Genomic DNA, 20,086 nt, shown 5'->3' on the forward strand with positions numbered 1-20,086 from the left:
ATCTTTACGAAAAAATAAAATAGCAAAATATATATCCCCTCATGTTTCGAAAAATGAAGCAAATTATCGTATGGCTTCAATAGGCAGTTATTTGCTTCATCTTTCAAAACACAAGGAACAATTTGCTATCTTATTCTTCATAGAATCTTTTTTAATTATTTCTCATATCATATCTTTTTCCCATAAAACTAAATTGCGAGTTCATAGTCGTAAATTTCATTATGATAACATAGAATATTTGTCACGAAATACTACTTAATAATTTTAAAATTATTGCTAAAAATATAACTTATGAAAACTAATTAATTATGATCTTATCACCATACAGAGAATTCCTAGTGAAAATACATATCCATAATAATAATTCAGTGACACTAAATGCACTGGTAAAGCCTATAATGCAGCTTTCTGTACTAATTTATTTTCAGTATACGGTGACTATGTTATAGAAATTTGAAAATTTGGATTAATAGATGTAATATAAAGAAATAATGGAATCCTCACACAGTAGTAATAATAATTGCGAGTTTGGTATTAGGAGACAAATAATAATTAATATATTGGGCTTAGTTGACAAGCAATATATATATATAGTTGGGGTGGACATGACCCATTCTTTGCTTTGCTTCACCGTCAAGTCATTGGCCAACCATTTCTTACTTTTCCATGCATTATTGCTCCCACTTTTGGGAAATTTTCTTATATATATATATGCTGGCCAGTCTTCCATGTTATTTCTGTGTATATATAATAAATAATTTTTTATATTTTAAAATATATTTTAATAAAAATAAAATATATAAATCAACATGTTATATTTACAAGAATAAAAAAAAAAACTAACTCTTGTTTTGAAAGATTTATTAGAGATGAGTGCATGATATTGCTTGAAACATGAGAGAGAATGATGGATCCAGAAGTCATTGTTTCTTAGAGGTGTTTTTATGCATGTAGACATAAAAATTGGCATTTTCTACTTGACACAAACAAGCATTGCACTTGAATATGAGGTTTCACATACCAAATTCTTAGTGATATCATTTTTCGATTCCTCATCTTTGGCACTGTCGATATTAGAAATGCAAACTTTGATGATATTATTTTCCAATTCATGGTATCTGACATCATCAATTTGTTGGGGCTCTATCTGTTGAGAAACTTCATTCTTTCGATCATCTGTTTTTATGTATCATTTTTGTTCGTAGCTTGCCACAATAACATTGACTTCTTTTTTCTTTGTTCACAGTCTTGATTGCCACTATCTTATGAATTCTTGTTCCATGTTTTGTTGGGATTTTTTTTATTTAAAAGGTTTTTTGATGTTAAAGACGTTCATACGGTAACCAACAATTCGTCTTTTTTCTCATAAGAAACTCATGGTCAAGACCAGATTCCACATCAAGATTCTTGTTAAGCCATTTCTACTGAAACTTTTCTTCCTTGGTCTTCTTTTTTTTCTCGGCTAGACAATATTGGGAAAAGTTCCAGAACTGGTAAATTACTGTAATCAATAAACTATCCTCGTATTAATCTGACATCTTTAGAGAGTAGATGGTTAAGTATCTTCAATGTTTTGAATTATTGCCTGAAATTAAGATTTATTATCATGGACATCATAACCAATCAAATGAACACTCTGTGGGCCAATAACTAAGATGGTCAAGTCATAATTTCATCAAATTCCAACTCCAAATAGGCATGTCTCCAAAGATTGCCAGGTTAGCATTTCATGCCAATCACTGCAATGTCATACACCAAACATGAATTTGGACATACACTTTACCAAATCCAGGTAGTTCGAAATCTAGAGGTGGTGGGATTACGAGTCTCCACTTATCTGGCCATGTTAAAATCATCAATTAGAGTTAATCCCACCATGCACACAACCATGACCATATTCCAAATTTGTAGACTCATTATGTTGAATATGATTAGATGTTATATGAGATATGTGTGTTTCATATTTTTCAACAATACCACTATTCTTGGCACTATTAACAACCATCATATTCTCATGAAATTGGCATTTTCTACTCAATACAGACAAGCATTCCACATTAATATGTGGTTTTACATCAATAATAAGTAGCACCTTAGTGATATTATTTTTCGGTTCCTAATCTTTAGCATTTTCAGTATTAGAAACAAGAACTTTTATGACATCATTTCCAGTTTATGGTTTTTGGCATTATTTATATTAACATCATGAACTTGTTGGGACTCCATCTCTTGAGGAATTTCTTTATGCGGATCATTTGTTTTTTCATATCATTCTTGTTCTCAACTTGCCCTAAATAACAATCAATTTTTTTTTTCTTTATCCATAGCCCTGACTGTCACCATCTTTTGACTTATTGTTGTGTGCTTCTTTGGTATCTTTTCTTTAAAGGTTTTCAATATTAAAGACGTTTATAAGATAACCAACTTGTCTCTTCTCTCGCGCAACTCATAATCAAGATCAAATTCTACGTCAAGATTCTTATTAAGTCGTTTCTACCTATTAAGTCGTCAACCTGGAGTTCCACATATATACTTGTCCTTCCATTAATGACCTGATAAGATACAGAAAGCAATTTATCATCACAAACATGCACATTTGCTCCAATATCAATCAACCAATCAAAAAGTTCATTATACAGAAACCTACCCTTCAGTTGCTCCTGATCTAGCACCGCTAGAACCTCCCACAACCATATTGACAGTTGTTTGCATAGTCTTGGTATTTTTAGTAGGACAATCCTTGGCCTAATGTCCAACCTGTCCATAGTTCCAGCAGGGTTTGCTTGTTTTTGGTTTCTTATTTTTGACGGCCTTGCCTTCATTGGTGGTTCGGGTTCACATTATTCAATTTATTTTTATCGATTATTAAATTTGCCAGTAGTTGGTGCTCAACAAATATCTTATAGGTCTGATTTTTGTGCTCTTCCTCTACACTAATCGCGACCATAAGATCATCCAGAGAAAGTCTCTTTCTAATACTTGAGCATCATGCCAAAACTTTCCCGAGATTTGAGAAATTTATCCACTATGGATATGACCAGAAACTTTTCAGGAAGCTTCGTCTCAACATCAGACAGAGCATGCTCTTCAATATAATATTTTTAGTCCAACTCATCCCACAGTGATTTTGCAGTGCAAGAGTCTGAAGAATAGACATTGAAGAGCGTATTTGACATTGCTAACAAAATAGCCCATTGACCTATTTGATCTCTCTCAGTTCACTGCCTAATCTCAACAATTTTAGGATCGGTTTTCAATTGATTCAGGTCTAGTCATCTAAATCACTATTAAAAGTTCATTAATCACCAACCATATTTTCATTTGTTGCTCCCAGTATTTGAAAAATTGGCCTGAAAACTTTTCTGACAGACTGGACAAGTCGACTTTTAGTTGATCGGAATAGCAACAGAAATGGGATTGTCCATTTTAATAATTAGGAATAAAAAGTAAAACACAGATTTTTAAAATAAAAAAAAATGAAAATTAATGTGATACAAGTTTGGAAGTATTTTCCCACATGATAGATACAATAAATATAATAAATGTGTCAAAGTTGGTAATAATTGTTGAAGTTTGGTAGAAAGGTAAACATAGACAAAATTGTAGAAATTTCCATCACGTGCCTAGGGGTTTATGCTTTCTTCTTATCTATTCAGGGTTTATGCTTTCTTCTTATCCTATTTATAATTCAGGGTTTATGCTTTCTTCTTATCTTTGTACTGGGCATTTACTATGTGGTTAGGGATGTTGTTATATGTAAGTGAATTCAGATAATCAAGCATACCTGGCACGCCTTATTTTTGATGTTCTTTGCTGTCAATTAAGTAAATATATATTCTTAGCTGAAAAATGAAACATGCTCATATTCATTCAAGATGGATAACTAGATGGAATCTGCTGAATTGCTCTCAATATTTGCATATTTTTTTAAATTTTGTAATCTGGTTAATGGAATCTCCTTGGGATGTTTTCATTGTGTCGAGATCTCCTTGGTAAATTCTGCTATATGCGGATCGCCTTACGCTAAATATAATTTTAATTAGATCCCTTGAAAACAAAAACTATGCTTCTGAAACAGATTAGTTTATTGCCGACTTCTGTATTTAGATTTTGCTTGCTAATTAGATTTTGTAATCATTTGCTTGCTAATTAGATTTTGGAGCATCCAAAATCATTGGCAAGCATACAGAATTAAATGATTACTCTGCTCACAACAAAGCCAAGTCTACATATTTGCTTACTAATTAGATTTTGGATTGGTCTTTGGATATGCATTTATGGTTATTTTTTAATGATAATAATTTCTCTAGCAAACCTCAAGGCAATAAGTATTTCCTTCTCAATGTTCAAATATGAATATATCAGCAAGTACTTCTTTTTCTATAGCCGATTCAACAAGTCCAGTAATGCAAAGTGAGGAGCAAGTACTTGAACAAACAACTAGTGTTACTAATAGAGTTGATACGGAAACTATTGACACAGAAAAGAACATTGAGGAGACTAGTAAAGATGATGAAACTTTAGGACCAAAACTCAAACGTAAAAAAAAAATCAGCAGTTTGGTCAGATTTTACAGAAATAAAGGATGCAGATGGAGTTATGAAGATCTCTTGTACACATTGTAAGAAGATGTATACTAAAACCAAAACTACTCCAACAACTCAATTGTCTCGGCACTTGCAAAGTTGTGCTATGAAAGCAAAAGCTGACAAGTCCAAAGATGGACTTTTGCAAACACAACTTGGTTTTGTCACTTCTAGTGTAGATCCAACTTCGTGTCCAAGTATGTATGTTGGGAAGTTTGGTATGGAGAAGATGAAAGAATCAGTGGCTCATTGGATACTGATGCATGAGCATCCTTTTTCTATTGTGGAAGAAGAGGGATTCAATTTGATGCAAAGAAGAGGAATGCCTAAGTGGCGTGAAATTACAAGAAATACAGCCAAAACTTATTGCATCAACGTTTATGAGGCAGAAAAGAAGAAGATGAAGAGTTTATTAAAAAATGTGAACAAAATCAGTCTCACAACGAATTGTTGGAAATCAAAGAACCAAAAGATCGGGTACATGGTCATTACAGGTCATTGGATTGATGAAAGTTGGCAATTACAGAAGCGTGTACTTAACTTTGTTCACATTCCACCTCCATATCGAGATCTTGAAATTGCGAATGCTATTTGGCGCTGCTTGGAGAATTGGGGTATCGATGGTAAGATCCACACCATATCTGTAGATAACGCGTCTGCCAATGATTCAGCTATTGAAAATCTGAAGATTTATGTGAAAAACAAAAGAAGACTACTTTGTGAGGGAAAACTATTCCACGTAAGATGTTGCGCTCATATACTTAATCTCATTGCTCAAGATGGACTTTCTGATATTAAAGATATTGTTGATGTTATACGTGATAGTGTAGAGTATGTCCGACGATCCGATGCAAGATTTAAAATATTTTCTGAGATAGTGAAGCAATTGAATTTACCAGACAAGAAGTTAGTTGATGATTGTCGGACAAGGTGGAACTCAACATATGAAATGTTGGCTGCTGCAATCAAATTCAAAGATGTCTTCCCAATGTTTGCTGATCGGGAACCACATTATGATATTTGTCCAAGTGCAGAGGATTGGACAAAAGCAGAGAAAGTATGCTCGGTATTAGAGCTATTTTGGACAGCTATGCACATTGTTTCCGGAAGTGATTATCCTACTTCAAATTTGTTCCTTAATGAGGTGAGCAGAGTAAAAGTTTTGTTAGATAAGAAGTCATTAGAGCATGATATATTCATTCAGAACATGGTTGCAAGAATGAAGAACAAGTTTGACAAATATTGGGGAGATACTAATTTGCTGATGTCTATAGCAGCTGCTTTGGATCCAAAGTGTAAGTTGAGAGCGCTTGAATTCTGCTTTCCAAGACTATATTTTTCAGGGAATGTTGAGAGGCAAATTACTATTATTCGGAAGACGTTATATGAGCTCTATTCTGAGTATGTGGCTATTTCTAACATTGAAGACGAGTCAATTGGAGAAGGGCAAAGAAACAAACTATCGAATCGAGATCTTGCAAATGTTGAAATTCAAAGTGGCTGGTCTGAGTATGCTGAATATCTGAAGTCAGTGGAATCTATTCATTCTCAAAAGTCTGAACTTGATATATATCTTGAGGAAAACTGTTATATATTTGAGAAGGACAAAAAGGATGGGAAAGACTTTGATGTTCTGGAATGGTGGAGAGTTCATGCATTGAAGTATAAGATTTTATCGATATTGGCAAGAGATATTTTAGCTATCGCGATCACCACTGTTGCTTCTGAGGCTACATTTAGTGCGGGAAGTAGAGTAATAGACAAATATCGTGCATCATTGACTTCAGATACGGTTCAAGTATTGATGTGTGGAGGAGATTGGCTGAAAAAACGCTTTGGAGTGAAGAAAAAATCTTTGGTAAGTTCTTTTGTATTTTAAAAGTTTTGAACATATCACTATTGTTTCTAACTTATTATAAGTGTATTGAATTTTTATTCATTAATTTGCAGAGTGACAAAAAAGCAATATATGTAAATTTGCCTCTCGATGGTGATGTGTCAAAGGTAACTTCATGTAACTCAACTGTCAATAATTGTCTCAATTGTTGCTTTTAAATTGCATCATGTTGTGACATCTTTGAGATGACTTAATGTGGTGGATTTGAGGTTTGAAGTTTGAGATTTGAGATTTGAGATCGGTCATATGAGGTTGGAGTTGATACTTCAATTGGTATTGATATCAAATTACGTTGTAACTTCTTTATCTTTCTTGTTGGGTTTGCTAATTTTCTAGCAAACCATATTGATAATCTTGTGTTATTCTCATTCACTTGCAAAGAGATATATACATATTGGTTATACGGTTCTAATATAATTTATTATCATTTGTTTTATGTAGGTTTGAGAGGATAGCAACAAGAACGACTTCGTTGCGTGGACTTTGTCACTTTTGAACAAATATTGGTTTAGAAAGATTTTTGAATTTTGATAAATGTAACCAATATATTTTTGTTTAAATAGTTTATTGACAACTTTAATCTTTATATATTGTGGTTTCTATTTGGTTTTATGAATTTAGTAGGCTTGTTTGTCTTTTTAAATGATTAGTTGATTAAAAATAAATTATTGTATAAATGTGCTCAAACTCATAATTGAAAACAAGGTAAATCGAGCTCGAGCTCGAGCTCGAGAATACATTGTCGAGCTCGAGCTCGAGGTTGACCTCGGCCAGCTCGTCGAGCTCGAGCTTGAAGATCCTGAGTCGAGCTCGAGCTCGAGCTCGACAAAAATGGTCGAGCTCGACTCGTTGACAGGCCTACCCGTGCCGATGTATTATTATTAATTATTATATATATTAATATAAAAAAAATTCACAAACAGTAATTTACGATACTACTATAATGAATTTTTGGTTATGTTGATTTATATATTATATTTTTATTTATAATATATTTTGATATATATATATATATATTTTAATTATATACACGTATGAACAACACAATAATTTTATTAATTAAATTAAAAAAAAAGGGATTTGACACGTAAAAAAGACCCCATCTGCATCAAATAATTGCAGTAATATATAGTCTACACAAACAAATTATCATGTCACCTCCATCACCATTGTGTTTCTCGCTTGCTTGATCTATTGTACATACATATACACATATACATGTATACATACGTATTTATGTGTTTATATGTATCATGTCACCTCCATCACCATTGTGTTTCTCGCTTGCTTGATCTATTGTACATACATATACACATATACATGTATACATACGTATTTATGTGTTTATATGTATAGGATGTTTATATATATTAGAAATGATTTATTTTATTTTTTTATTATTATATTTGAGTTGCAACCACGAATAGATTGGAATTACAAAAACGTGGACTTCAAATTATCGACCTAGTCAATCTAACCGCTAACTCAGCCTAAAGCATTCAATTTCAAAATTAAGAATAATTAAATAGTACTTTTGGTTTTTGATATTTGTGATAATCCACATTTATTGAGTTAGATTATAAATGAATTTGTATTGTGGACTAATTTGAAATTAAATTTCGGCACGACAGTGATGCAATTATGTTATGTCATTTGTCCTCCAAAATTAACTAATTAAGCTATTCCCTTATACGTAAATACATGTTAGAGAGCTGAAACAAATAGGGAGAAGAGTTATTCTGTCCGATTCTAAAACCCAAAAACATTATGATAATTAAACATAGTAAAAAATCATTTTTAGTTTTAGTGTGCCATTTCTTTTTCTTTTTCCTTTCTTTATTTATTACTAGCTGTCATGGCAGGCAATTCACGCTTAATTGATATAATAAATAATTTTTCATACTTTAAAATATATTATAAATAAGAATAAATATATAAATCAATACATCATATTTTCAAAAATTTAAAAAGTGTAATCGTTCATTTGTAAGTGAATAGTGTCTTTATATATATATAAGTATATATATTATAGATATATTCATAAAAATTGAAAAATCGAGTGCAAATATGAGGATTATTCTGCATCGACTTGTCCTTAAGTTGAAAAATCGAGTGCAAATATGAGGATTATTCTGCACCAACTTGTCCTTAAGTTTGAATATTTGGCGTGGAGCTTTCGATCATCCATGCATACTAATTCACTTTCTGTACAATGGGGTCTCATTCATGTATTGATTCTCGATCCTCAAGGAAAGTTATGAGAAGAATTGATAATCATTCTTGTAGACAAATTAATTTTGCATCCAATTAAATAATCACAAGTGTCAGATAATATATTAAGTATCAATTATAATATTTTTTATTTATATTTTGAAATTTATTAAATTAATTCCAAATGTAAATAGTCAATTTAATTGATAATTTAATATATATCTTGTCATCAACTCAATGGCCGACAAATGTCGAAATGAAGTCTTTCGGCCGATCAAATTATGCTTCGCAGTCAAAGATTCAAGCCAATCCAACCGCGCTACGTAGAGCAACTGCATGTTCGCCCCAATCAAATCAAGACGAATATTTGTGATATTTATCTCTTTAAAAATTGCAAACATTAAAGAGATAATGTCAAATTGACCAATCATATCATTTCAAATATATGTATTAATCTCTTTAAATTAAATTATAAAGAGATAATACAAAAGGTGTTCAAAAGCATTAAAACTCTACCTCTTTTACACTTATATAATGGAGTCCTTGAACCTCATCAAAACCCATATAGAAATAGAGAATGAAGAGCAAAGTAAGGGAAGAAGGCCAAATAATTATATCTACAAAGTTCTCCGAGTTCAAAAATATTGAAAGGGGTTCAAAAAGAGATCGATTCTTTCGTTGATGGTGCGCCACAAATTACAGCGTTTAATTCAGGATTACAGGCGCTAAGCCTCGAATTAACATTATAAGTATTTTAATATACTCTCAAGAAAATCCAAATGGTAAATTCACTTTCAAATCATTAAATTCCAAGACAAGATTATAGCATTTAATTCGGGTGGCCTTTGTCTCTGGATATTTCTCGCATATAACATAAACTCAGCATTAGAAAAATTATATATTTAATCAACACAAATCACTAATTAATTATCATAAGTCGCCAACCAACAAATCTATCAAGTACTATAAGCAAGAAGTTGTCATCATTTTCTTTACAACATTTGTTCTCTGCATAATATGATTTTTTTGTTTATACTATACATTTTAAGAGAAATTAATTAACAAGTTATATTTTGTGAAACTAATTAAAAACAGTATATTTACTGTCGAGTAGGCTTTTCCATTTAATGTATGTAAAATATTTAATTAGTCCTTAGTTGTCTTCTTCTCTGTAATGGATGTTCAAGAAATGACTCTTTTGTTTCTTATAATAATTGAATCTTTTTATTGAGTGAACAATTGGCTAATGATAATTATCTGTTGGGTTGAATTCTACCACTAAAAAATAACGAATTCTTTGCATGTGGAACATATGTGCACTTTGCGATTTAATTCCAACAAAAACGAAAATCATATATAGGTCATGAGAGATGTCTTTTTATTATTATAAGTGAGCAACTGAAGGGAATAGTAAATACATATATATATATATAATATTATATATATTAAATGTGAGAGAAAGGTAAAAATATCAAAAAAAAAAAGAAGATATTTTCATAGGAAAATTGTAGTCAAAGTGCGTGTGGCCTAATTTTTGTACGGGGAGGTTTTTTTAACTTTATTTTATATCACAGGGGGAGTATTTGATACTTTAATTTTCATAGGAAATTGTTTGAACATTTTTATTATTACAGGAGGTCTCCGAATTTTTCCTTATTATAAGTGAGCAACTGAAGGGAATAGTAGATAATCTCTTTACGTATATCGGTAATTCCTAATTTGGGACATTATTGCATGACTATATTTTTTATCGTTTGTGAAGAATGTGATGCTTCTACTAAAAATGTTTATGAGTTGGATTTTCTAGATGCAAAATGGTGAGACGGGGGAGATTGATTCCTAGTTATATCTTTCGTGACTTTTGTAGTAAGTTTTTTTTGCATTTGGTCTTAGTGTGAAATCAAAATTAGAAACAGGTCCACTCATGAGACCGAAAATGTAATTTACCCATATTTTAATTGTATTGACTAACCAAGAGAGCAACTGCCGTTATCAATTGGACGAAAATTCCTCAATGGTCCTCAAATTGAAAAAAAAAATAAAAAACAAAAAACAGAACCACATATGGGGCTCAATGTACGAATTGACCTGAGTGTGAGACTAAAATTAAAAATAAATCCACTTATGGGACCAAAAATATAATTTGTCCATTAAGCACATATAGAGCGAGTTGCTGCAGGTTCTTGAAAAAAACAAACTTGCAGCCAGCTCACAAAAGACTGAAGTTTGGATACATGACAATGTACTTTGTTTTATTTTGTCATTGATCGAGTTTTAAATCTTACATCTGACATGCTTAATCTTCACAAAATCTTTATATACTAAATTATTTTTGTTGGGATTTTCACCATATTTCTCAAACTCAAAAGAAACTTTAGTGCTTTCCCACAAACAACGCCAAATTAATGGTACAAAAAATATTTCGGGGTCTAATTTAGAACACCAAAATATATATAATATAAGTTTCTTTCTTTTTTTCTGTTTTTTTCCTCCATCACAAAATCAAAGTTAGTAATACAGGTAAAGAGAACACCTCGGATAATATGATCGAAAAGAAGTAAAAAAATGATGCGGAAATGAATAAAACGCCGAATAGCTTAGCACGAGATATACGAGACTAACGAAGCTGTCATATGGTAGGAGGGCTGGAAAGAAGAGGGTGCCTTTGCATGGCTAGGAGGCCTCCCTCGTGGAGTAATATAAGGTCTCCTTCTTATGGTTATAGTAATTAATACGATGGCTCAATTTTGGAAATAAGCTAGGAAGAAATACAAATGTGCACAAACACAAAAGATGAGAAAAGAATTCGAACTGAAACTTAGACGAATAGGAAGATGAAATCATTACAAAAGATTCTGGATTAGAAAGAAGTAACAGAGAGAAAAGTGACAATACGTATCATCAAAAACCATTCTTTCTTCAATTCGATAAAGATCAAGATAATTTATCAATATCCCAATTAATTCCAGCTTCCTTCTTTACTTTTATTATGGTACCTACTTCAATAACCCACGCTATCTTTTTCAAGAATGATTTGTAATTTTTATGCCTGGTGTCTTGTATAACAAAATATTGGAAAAATTATACTGATATTCCCTGAAATTAAGCCAAATTACACAAGCACTCCCTGAAGGGTTTAGTGCAATATAGTTTAAGGGGTATTTATGTAAGTTTTGCATTTCAATAGGGAGTGTACTTGTAAATACATAAATAACTTCAAGGAATGTAGCAGTAATTTACAAAAAATATAAAGAGGTATTTGTGTATTTTGACGTAACTTCATGCCCAAAGTGTCTCAATATGTAATTTACCATAAAATATAACGACTAGCTTATCACATTCAAAAGTACCCTTTGAAGATATTCAAAACCAAAAAAAAAAAATACTCTTGTCGGTCTTTTAGCAAGTATAAAAGACTAATTCAATACATTTAGGTAGGGAATTAGGTAAGTAAAAAGTCGTCAAGAGTAGAGACATATGCATGATTTTCCATAGAGATTGCTTAGACCATTACTTTTCTTTAATTTCAAGATTTTATAAACCCATTTTTCAGACAACGTTGTCCAATTCATTTGTGATGTGGATGGATAAAAAATACCCAGAATTGTTCAATGAAAGGGACAACGCAATATTAGGGTTTTGTAACTCTAGTAAACATAGTTTATTATTTATCTTTCTAGAAAAACGGATGATAATTAATTTACTTCAATACGTGAATTCGATCAATTCATCAATATAATTTAAAAAATATATATATTACAATAAGTTCATAAAATGAGATAAATATTTACATATTAAAGTATAAATCGAATCTATAGTACCTCAAATTTATTTATAAGATTAATTAACTGGTCATACAAGATAATTACGTATCAATTTTCTCAATAAGTGAAACAACTTAAGCTAAATTAAAATTAAGTAAATATCGAAGGCTGCATTTGATTTGAATTCGAGGGTTCATATTAAATGGATTTAAGATCAATCATAATGTCAATAAAAGAACTCAAAATGAAAGTGCGAGAATAATTTAAATTTTTTTGTGGCATGAATTTATCCAATCAAGTTTGATAAATTTGAAATTCGTATATCCAATATAAAAAATTTCAACACGGAGGTAAATTTAATTTACAAGTTTCCTTAATTAAAATTAGAAACTTTAAAAAATCATAAGTATTTCATTTGTTTACTCAGTGAAACAACGAAATTTCTATTTTATCCTTGATTTAAAAATTAAAAAATAATTAAGTCTATTGAATGATCCTTCTACCCTAGATGTATTTATAATAAATTTTCCTGAAGAATATTATAAAATATAATATAATAAAAAAAAGATTAGTTTAATTATATTTTAAAATTTTCAAAATATTTTAATCGAAAAAATCATAATTATATTATTTCAGAAGGGTTAACTCTATATATATAAATTCGTTTTTCCCAATACTTGTTTCAAGTTGGAACCCAAAAGAAAAAAGATTTGGATTGCCCTGAAATAAATAATATATATGAGAGTAACAAAATTATATATAACTTTATATATTATGAGGAAATGAAAATAAAACCATGGAAAATTTAAAAAAAAAAAAAAGCAAACGTAAAACATAATATGTGATACAAGTTTTGAACTATTTTCCCATATTATGGCTACAATAAATATAGGGTTAATGACACTCTCCTCTCGGAGAATTGGTGTAATTATATATAAATTCTCTATTGTTTGAATAATGATATCTATAACACCTTTGAGGTCTGTTAATAATCTAACAAATAAGTCTATCTATTAATCAAAATTCACCAAATTTGACGATATTAACAATAAATTGGGTAAAAATTGATATTCACCCACAATTGACTTATATTGATTTATTAGAGGCAAATAAGTCTTTTTATGACTAAATTACCTTTCTATATCTTCACACATTAATACATGTGAGGAGATATATCTTCACTGTTATAAAGATAATTTAATCACAAAGAATTTCTTTGACCTGCAATATGTCGATAATAAATTAATTGAGGGTAAATATCGATTTTTATTCAGTTTTTCTGTCAACATCAACATAATCGATGAATTTTAACTAATGAAATGACATATTTGTTAATGAAAGCAAATTTCATAAATATTAGGTATAATTTTCAAATCATAAAAAGTCTATTTCTAATTACATTAAATTTGAGAAAAAAAAATGTAATTATCTAAAAAATATATATATGTTTGAAAGTTGGTGGTAATAGGTGAAGTTTGGTGAAAGGGTGAATATATATATATATACACATTGCAAATTCTGGAATTTTCCGTTCCACATCAATATAATAAATAATAATATATTATGATATAGTTAATAAAAAGAGGGATTTGACAAGTCAAGGAGACATAATTAATGAAGCCAGACTCCTCCACACAAACAAATTATGTCACCTCCATCCCCACTGTGTTTCTTGCTTGCTTGCCTACTACGTTTATATCAAATTACAATTTTAGTCCTATAAGTATAAAATATAATAATTATATTAATTTATATGACAATATTGTTATGTAATTTCAAATGTAAAATTATAATTTCAATTCTGTAAATATAAAATGTAATAATTATATTAGTTTATGTGACAATATTGTTATGTAATTTCAAAATTTCGCACATTGAAAATACAAATGGCTGGAATCTGCTAAAATGATCGAAAATATGCACACGAAACGCACGTGCCCAGTTTAATTGGGTGCATTTTTTAGGCTGTGTTAGCAAATGTTCATCTTTTTTATTTTCAATGTGTGAAATTTTTAAAATTACAGAATAAATTGTCAAAATGAATTCGTATTAAGATCACCAACTCCATATATTTACGGGACTCAAATTGCAAGTTTCCGACTACATTTATTTTACATACATATATATTTATGTTGTACTTATATGAACAACATCCTTTTGTGTGTGTATATATATATATTTGTAACTTTAAAAGAAAAAAACAATTAAATCCTGCAATCTTTCTCAAGGGGGAAGTTTGATCTTTATTCATGATACTCTGTTCTGCTGAAGTTTTAATTTTTTCGTACTATGGATTTAATTTTAACAAAAACAATAATTTATTTTATTTTTTATTATTATTATACTTGAATTGCAACTACCAATGGACTAGAAATATAATATCGTGGACTTCAATCTAACTGTTCAATAAGCCTAACCCGATCGACTAAAATAATAATATTTGTGATGATCACGCACTTGTTTAGTTGGATTAATTTTGGAGTAAATTACAACGAGCTCCTATGAAATTTGGTTTAATTATGAATATTTTTTTTATTATTTTAAAAATTATCAATACCTCTTGATTTTGACGGTCATTTACAATTAGCTCATCCGTTATTTTCCGTTAGGTTTCCATTTATTGTTTGTATTGAACTGACTAAAATATCATTGTGGGCTAAGGACTATAATTAATTTATTTTTTATGATTGAGTGGATAATTTTTTTTTTGTAATTTTTCAAATTTTTTCATCCACCCCCTTCGATTTTTTTACAAACTTTTAGTTTTTTCTAAAAAAAATACAATAAGGCCAAAATTGATAATTTCATACATCCATAAAAAATTATATAATTTCATCAAATATCAGAAGTATTTATAATTTTTCAAATAACAAGAAAATATTCGTAATTATGTCAAATTTTAAGGGAGATTATTGTAATTTACCCTTAATTTTTTAGAGTTATTGAAGTTGTATCATGGATGAGCCACAGTCTTGAAAGTGAATTCCAACGTTCCAGTGGTGCAATCATTTAAGATTGATGGGCTAACCCGACCCGGGAAAATTATTTTAATAATGCAAAAAAATTACTGTGCTGCCTACTTTTTCAACACCTTCAAAACTACTCCATTCTTGTAATTTTTTTTTAGCATTATTAAAATCGTTCCCGCCCCACCCCCCACCCCCACCCACCCGTTTTCCAAGATTCATCCACCCACACTTTCAATTGCATGCTTGTAAAAAGTTTCGTTAATGAAACATATTGAAAATTTATTATTTTAGCAATGTGAGAAAAAGGCTACTAGTATTATTGGATAAACTGAATAGAGCAGTTTGATTTATTCAATATTATTAAATAAAACAAAAAAAAGATAAACAAAAACTACGTGTTTGATCTCTTTTTCTGAATCGTAAGAGACAATGCTTAATAGAAAAATTCTGGCTAAATGCAATTTACCCCCGATGATATGTTACATGAGCAAATATCCCCATGTGAAAAAAGAAATTAGCAAATTACTCCCTGTGTTTCAAAAAATAAAGCAAATCACCCCGTCAACGGTTTAGATAGGGGTAATTTTTTTCTTTCTTCAAAACACAGAGGGTAATTTGCTATTTTATTTTTCACAGGAAGTCTTTTAATCATTTCTCATATCACACAGAAATAAAATGCATTTTTTCTGAAAAATCCTTACCGAAGACAATAATAAAGCAAGTATAATATACTACCTACGTCTTTGATCATTTTTTCTGAACTGTATATCAATTATATGATAAATATTTTACAGTCACTATATAATTAATTTAAGCTCAATCAAATTTGATCCGATGCAGAATTTTCCATACACAAAATACTTCCAATTTCTTCTCATTTTTCCTTTCTTTATTTATTATACATATATAAAAATTGAAAAAAATGGAGTATAAATACGAGGATTATTCTGCACCAACTTGTCCTTAAGTTTGAATGTTTGTCGTAGACCTTTCGATCATCCATGCAGACTAATTCACTTCCAATGCAATGGGGTCTCATTCATGTATTGATTCTCGATCCTCAAGAAAAGTTATGAGAAGAATCGATGATCTTTCTCACTTATGATTTTCTTTTTTTTCTTTTTTAAGTATCGAATTAAATTTATTTCTCATATCGAAGAGTGGATCCGACTCTCACTACCAAAAAGATTATTTTTTTCTTACACTATAAATGATTATAATTTAAAAATTATGATAAAATCGATATTATTTATCACAAACAAATAAAACTTTGCAAAAATTTAAATTTTGATCATAATAAATTAATATTTATCATGATTTTTAATTAGGGTTAATCTTTTCGCCCCGCTTACTGAAACAACAATTAATGACAATTATTTAGTCATAATTAATTTTTTGTATTTGTCATAATTTTTTACTACAATAATTAATAATTAAAAAAAGTCTAATATACTGCATAAAAATTTATAAATTTTTGAAACATCTTATAAGATATTTAAAAACATATAAGATGTCGAAAAATAATCAGTAAAACCTTTTGAAGAAAGAACTTAAAAGATTAACAAATAGGGTGAATTATAGTTATGTCATCTCATAATTTGATATAACTACAACTACAAATACTTTCTCGTTATTTAAAAAATAAAAAATATTTTTTTGATTCTAATGTCCGTCTAACAACAAGCCGTTCCTTTAGTCTCCATTATGTTTTCATTCAATTTTTATAGTAAGTTGATCAAAATGTCCTTTTAGATTATAAATTATAATTTTATATATTTTTTTTAATTTTTTCAAATATTTTAATGAATTAATATTCTCTATCGATTAATTCTTTTACCAACCCTCAATTTATTTATATTTTTTCAAATATTTTTTTATTTTTATTTTTTAAATGAGCAAGGATAAATAAGTTTTAGAATCTTTTAAGTTTTAAAAATATCTCATGAAGTGTTTTAAATAGGGATAATTACCTTCTCCCCCTCAAAGTTAGGTGTAATTACATGTGACCTCTTGTAATTTGTGAAATTACATCTAGCACCCTAAGATTTGCTTCCATATAACAAATAAGTCCTTCCATTAATTGGAATTAATCAAATTTGTTGATATTAATAAAAAATTAAAAAAGAAAATTATATTTACATCCGATTGACTTATTACTGATTTATTGCAGGTCAAATAAATATTTTTATAACCAAATTACCATCATGCGTCTTCACAAGTTAATATTTTCACTATTAGAAGGGCGGTTAATCGAAAAAAAAATTATTTGACCCGCAATAAGTCATAGTTGAGGATAAATATCAATTTTTGTTTAATTTTATTTTTTATTAGAATCAACAAATTTGATAGTCATAGCACATTTTCGCATTAATTATAAAAGTCAATCATTCACTAGTAGTTGAAGCACATTCAACGCTTGTTCGTAATTTAAATTTTTATTGTATTTATTTAATTGAATGAAAGGGAATAAAGATAAAATTAACAAATGATCAAAATCAATAATTAAATGTGTATGAATAAAATATAACTAAGACCATTTTAGATACTTTATTTTTTCTAATTTTAATAATTATTATAAAATTCCCCATTAATACATAGTATGTATTGATATGGGAAAGTTCAATCTGATTATTCCAAGGAAATTTCTCTTCAGAAAAACAAACTAACTACGGAAAAGTAGGGAAGAATTAATAATCGGACAGCGGGGCTGCGGTGATTGTTTGTTTCCCGCCAAAAAGAAAAGTTGGTTCTAACTTCTACTTAGCCGCAGAGTGTAAGGCCCACACTCTTTTTTCCCTCTCTTTTCTTGGAGACACCCAGCACGCCCTGACCCCCCACCTCGCTCTCGCTACGTATATGTATACGCACGCTGCACGCATACTTCTTTTTCCTTACACTGAAACAAAACATACGGAGAGTAATATACGTATTCGTGTACGTATACCTATATCTTGATACCTTCCTATATTGCCCACAAACAAGTCAACAAAGTCTTTTGCTTTAATGCTTCTCAGTCACTGTTTCACCCATTCAAGAACCCTCCTGCTCTTCTGTATGCCACTCCCCCACTCCTTTTTAAATCTCCATCGCTCTTTCTCACACATCACACACACACACTACTTCACCTTCTAATTCTCTCTACTTCCTCTCCATCATTCACCTTCTACTGCGTGTTTTTCAGTATCTGGGCTGGATTGAAATCAAGAAGACTACGTCCTCTTCAGTTTGATTTCTGCAAATTAACCCTAAATTCCAGAATTTATAGATACCCCACTGCTTATTACAGAGTGATTTTTTTTTTTCTCTGGTGAGCTTCAGTAAAGTAGTAGCTCTCTACTCTTTACTGATTCTCACTCACTTCTCACTTCCATGGAAGAACTGCAACCCATGGTGAAGTTCACGGAACGCGTGGTCACAACTAATAAGCCCATCAGCCACCGGAGACCCGCCGCTGCCCCTGGACTCAGATGGAAAGTTGTCAGACTAGTTCTGACCGACGCCGACGCCACCGACTCCTCCGACGATGAATCGGACTGCGCGGGTCTTTTCGTTCACAGAGTCAGGAGACATGTGGAGGAGATCAAGTTCAAGGATTGTTCGGGGGAGCTGCCGAGACGAGACGGCCATGATGACAAGAAGAGGAGATGGAATTCGCCGTCGAACGACGTGTCCCGTCGGAAGAAGTTCCGGGGCGTTAGACAGCGGCCGTGGGGGAGATGGGCCGCCGAGATCCGAGACCCGACCCGGGGAAAACGGGTCTGGCTCGGGACGTACGACACCCCAGAAGAAGCTGCCGCAGTATACGATAGAGCCGCCGTTAAACTGAAAGGCCCCTCTTATCAACTTGCCGTGACGGAATCCACGACTGAGAGTGATGCTGTTTCTTCCGGAAACGACGCCGCCTTGTCCCCCACTTCAGTGCTCCGTTACGAGGAGTTTACGCCGTTCGATGCGCTGGGCTGCGACTTCGGTTTCGACGTTGACTGGCCGTTAAGTTTCCCGGATATCGGAGTGTCGGGTAACAACTATGGCGACGAATTCGGCGAGTTTGACTTTGATGACTTCATCAATGATCTCAGATGACGTGCGGCTGTCGGGAATGGACGCTTGTGATTGGTCCACATATGGAAATGACGTGGCAAGTTGGCGGAAATGCGCGCGGACTTGTTAATAGTGTTGCGAGTGTGCTACTGTATACAGCGATTTTGTGGGAGAACAGTTTTGTTTTAGTTTATTATAAGTAGATTTTATTGTTGATTGAGAAGCGTCAAAGTATAATGTAATCTGTTGTAACTAAAATTGTTATTAAAATCTGATGAAAGAACTAAAGTCGTTATTTATAAATAATGGAAAACTCAATAAAAATCAGAAAAAAAAAGAATTCTTATTTATATTTATCTTAAAATAGAAATTAAAATTTTTACCTCCATTAAATATTTAAACTCTTCAGTGAGATTGTCAACTTATGTGATTGTAACGTGGCTGATTTATAATATTTGATTTAACGTATATTTATTTTATATTCTAATGTTTTAATGTTTAAAAAATATTATTTTTCCTTAATTGGAATTAATATAATTAAGTTAACCAGTACTTTAAATCCAAATTATACGCATACCACGTTAAAATTATGTTATATCTTTTATTAAATTTAATATA

The 20,086-nt window shown here is 30.8% G+C and overlaps 2 protein-coding genes across 2 annotated transcripts; both read left to right on the plus strand.

Moving 5' to 3' along the window:
• Nucleotides 4,693-6,930, plus strand: LOC105163974 (zinc finger BED domain-containing protein RICESLEEPER 2-like). The gene is made up of 3 exons (XM_011082510.1): nt 4,693-6,444; nt 6,537-6,590; nt 6,925-6,930. Exons 1-3 carry the CDS (start codon nt 4,693-4,695, stop codon nt 6,928-6,930), a joined length of 1,812 nt encoding a protein of 603 aa, XP_011080812.1.
• LOC105163850 (pathogenesis-related genes transcriptional activator PTI6) lies at nt 18,471-19,771 on the plus strand. Its single transcript, XM_011082341.2, has one exon. The coding sequence runs from the start codon at nt 18,797-18,799 to the stop codon at nt 19,508-19,510; it is 714 nt and encodes a 237-aa protein (XP_011080643.1). The 5' UTR covers nt 18,471-18,796; the 3' UTR covers nt 19,511-19,771.

The sequence above is a fragment of the Sesamum indicum genome, linkage group LG6 (assembly GCF_000512975.1).
Source record: "Sesamum indicum cultivar Zhongzhi No. 13 linkage group LG6, S_indicum_v1.0, whole genome shotgun sequence".
NCBI classification, from domain to species: Eukaryota; Viridiplantae; Streptophyta; class Magnoliopsida; order Lamiales; family Pedaliaceae; genus Sesamum; species Sesamum indicum.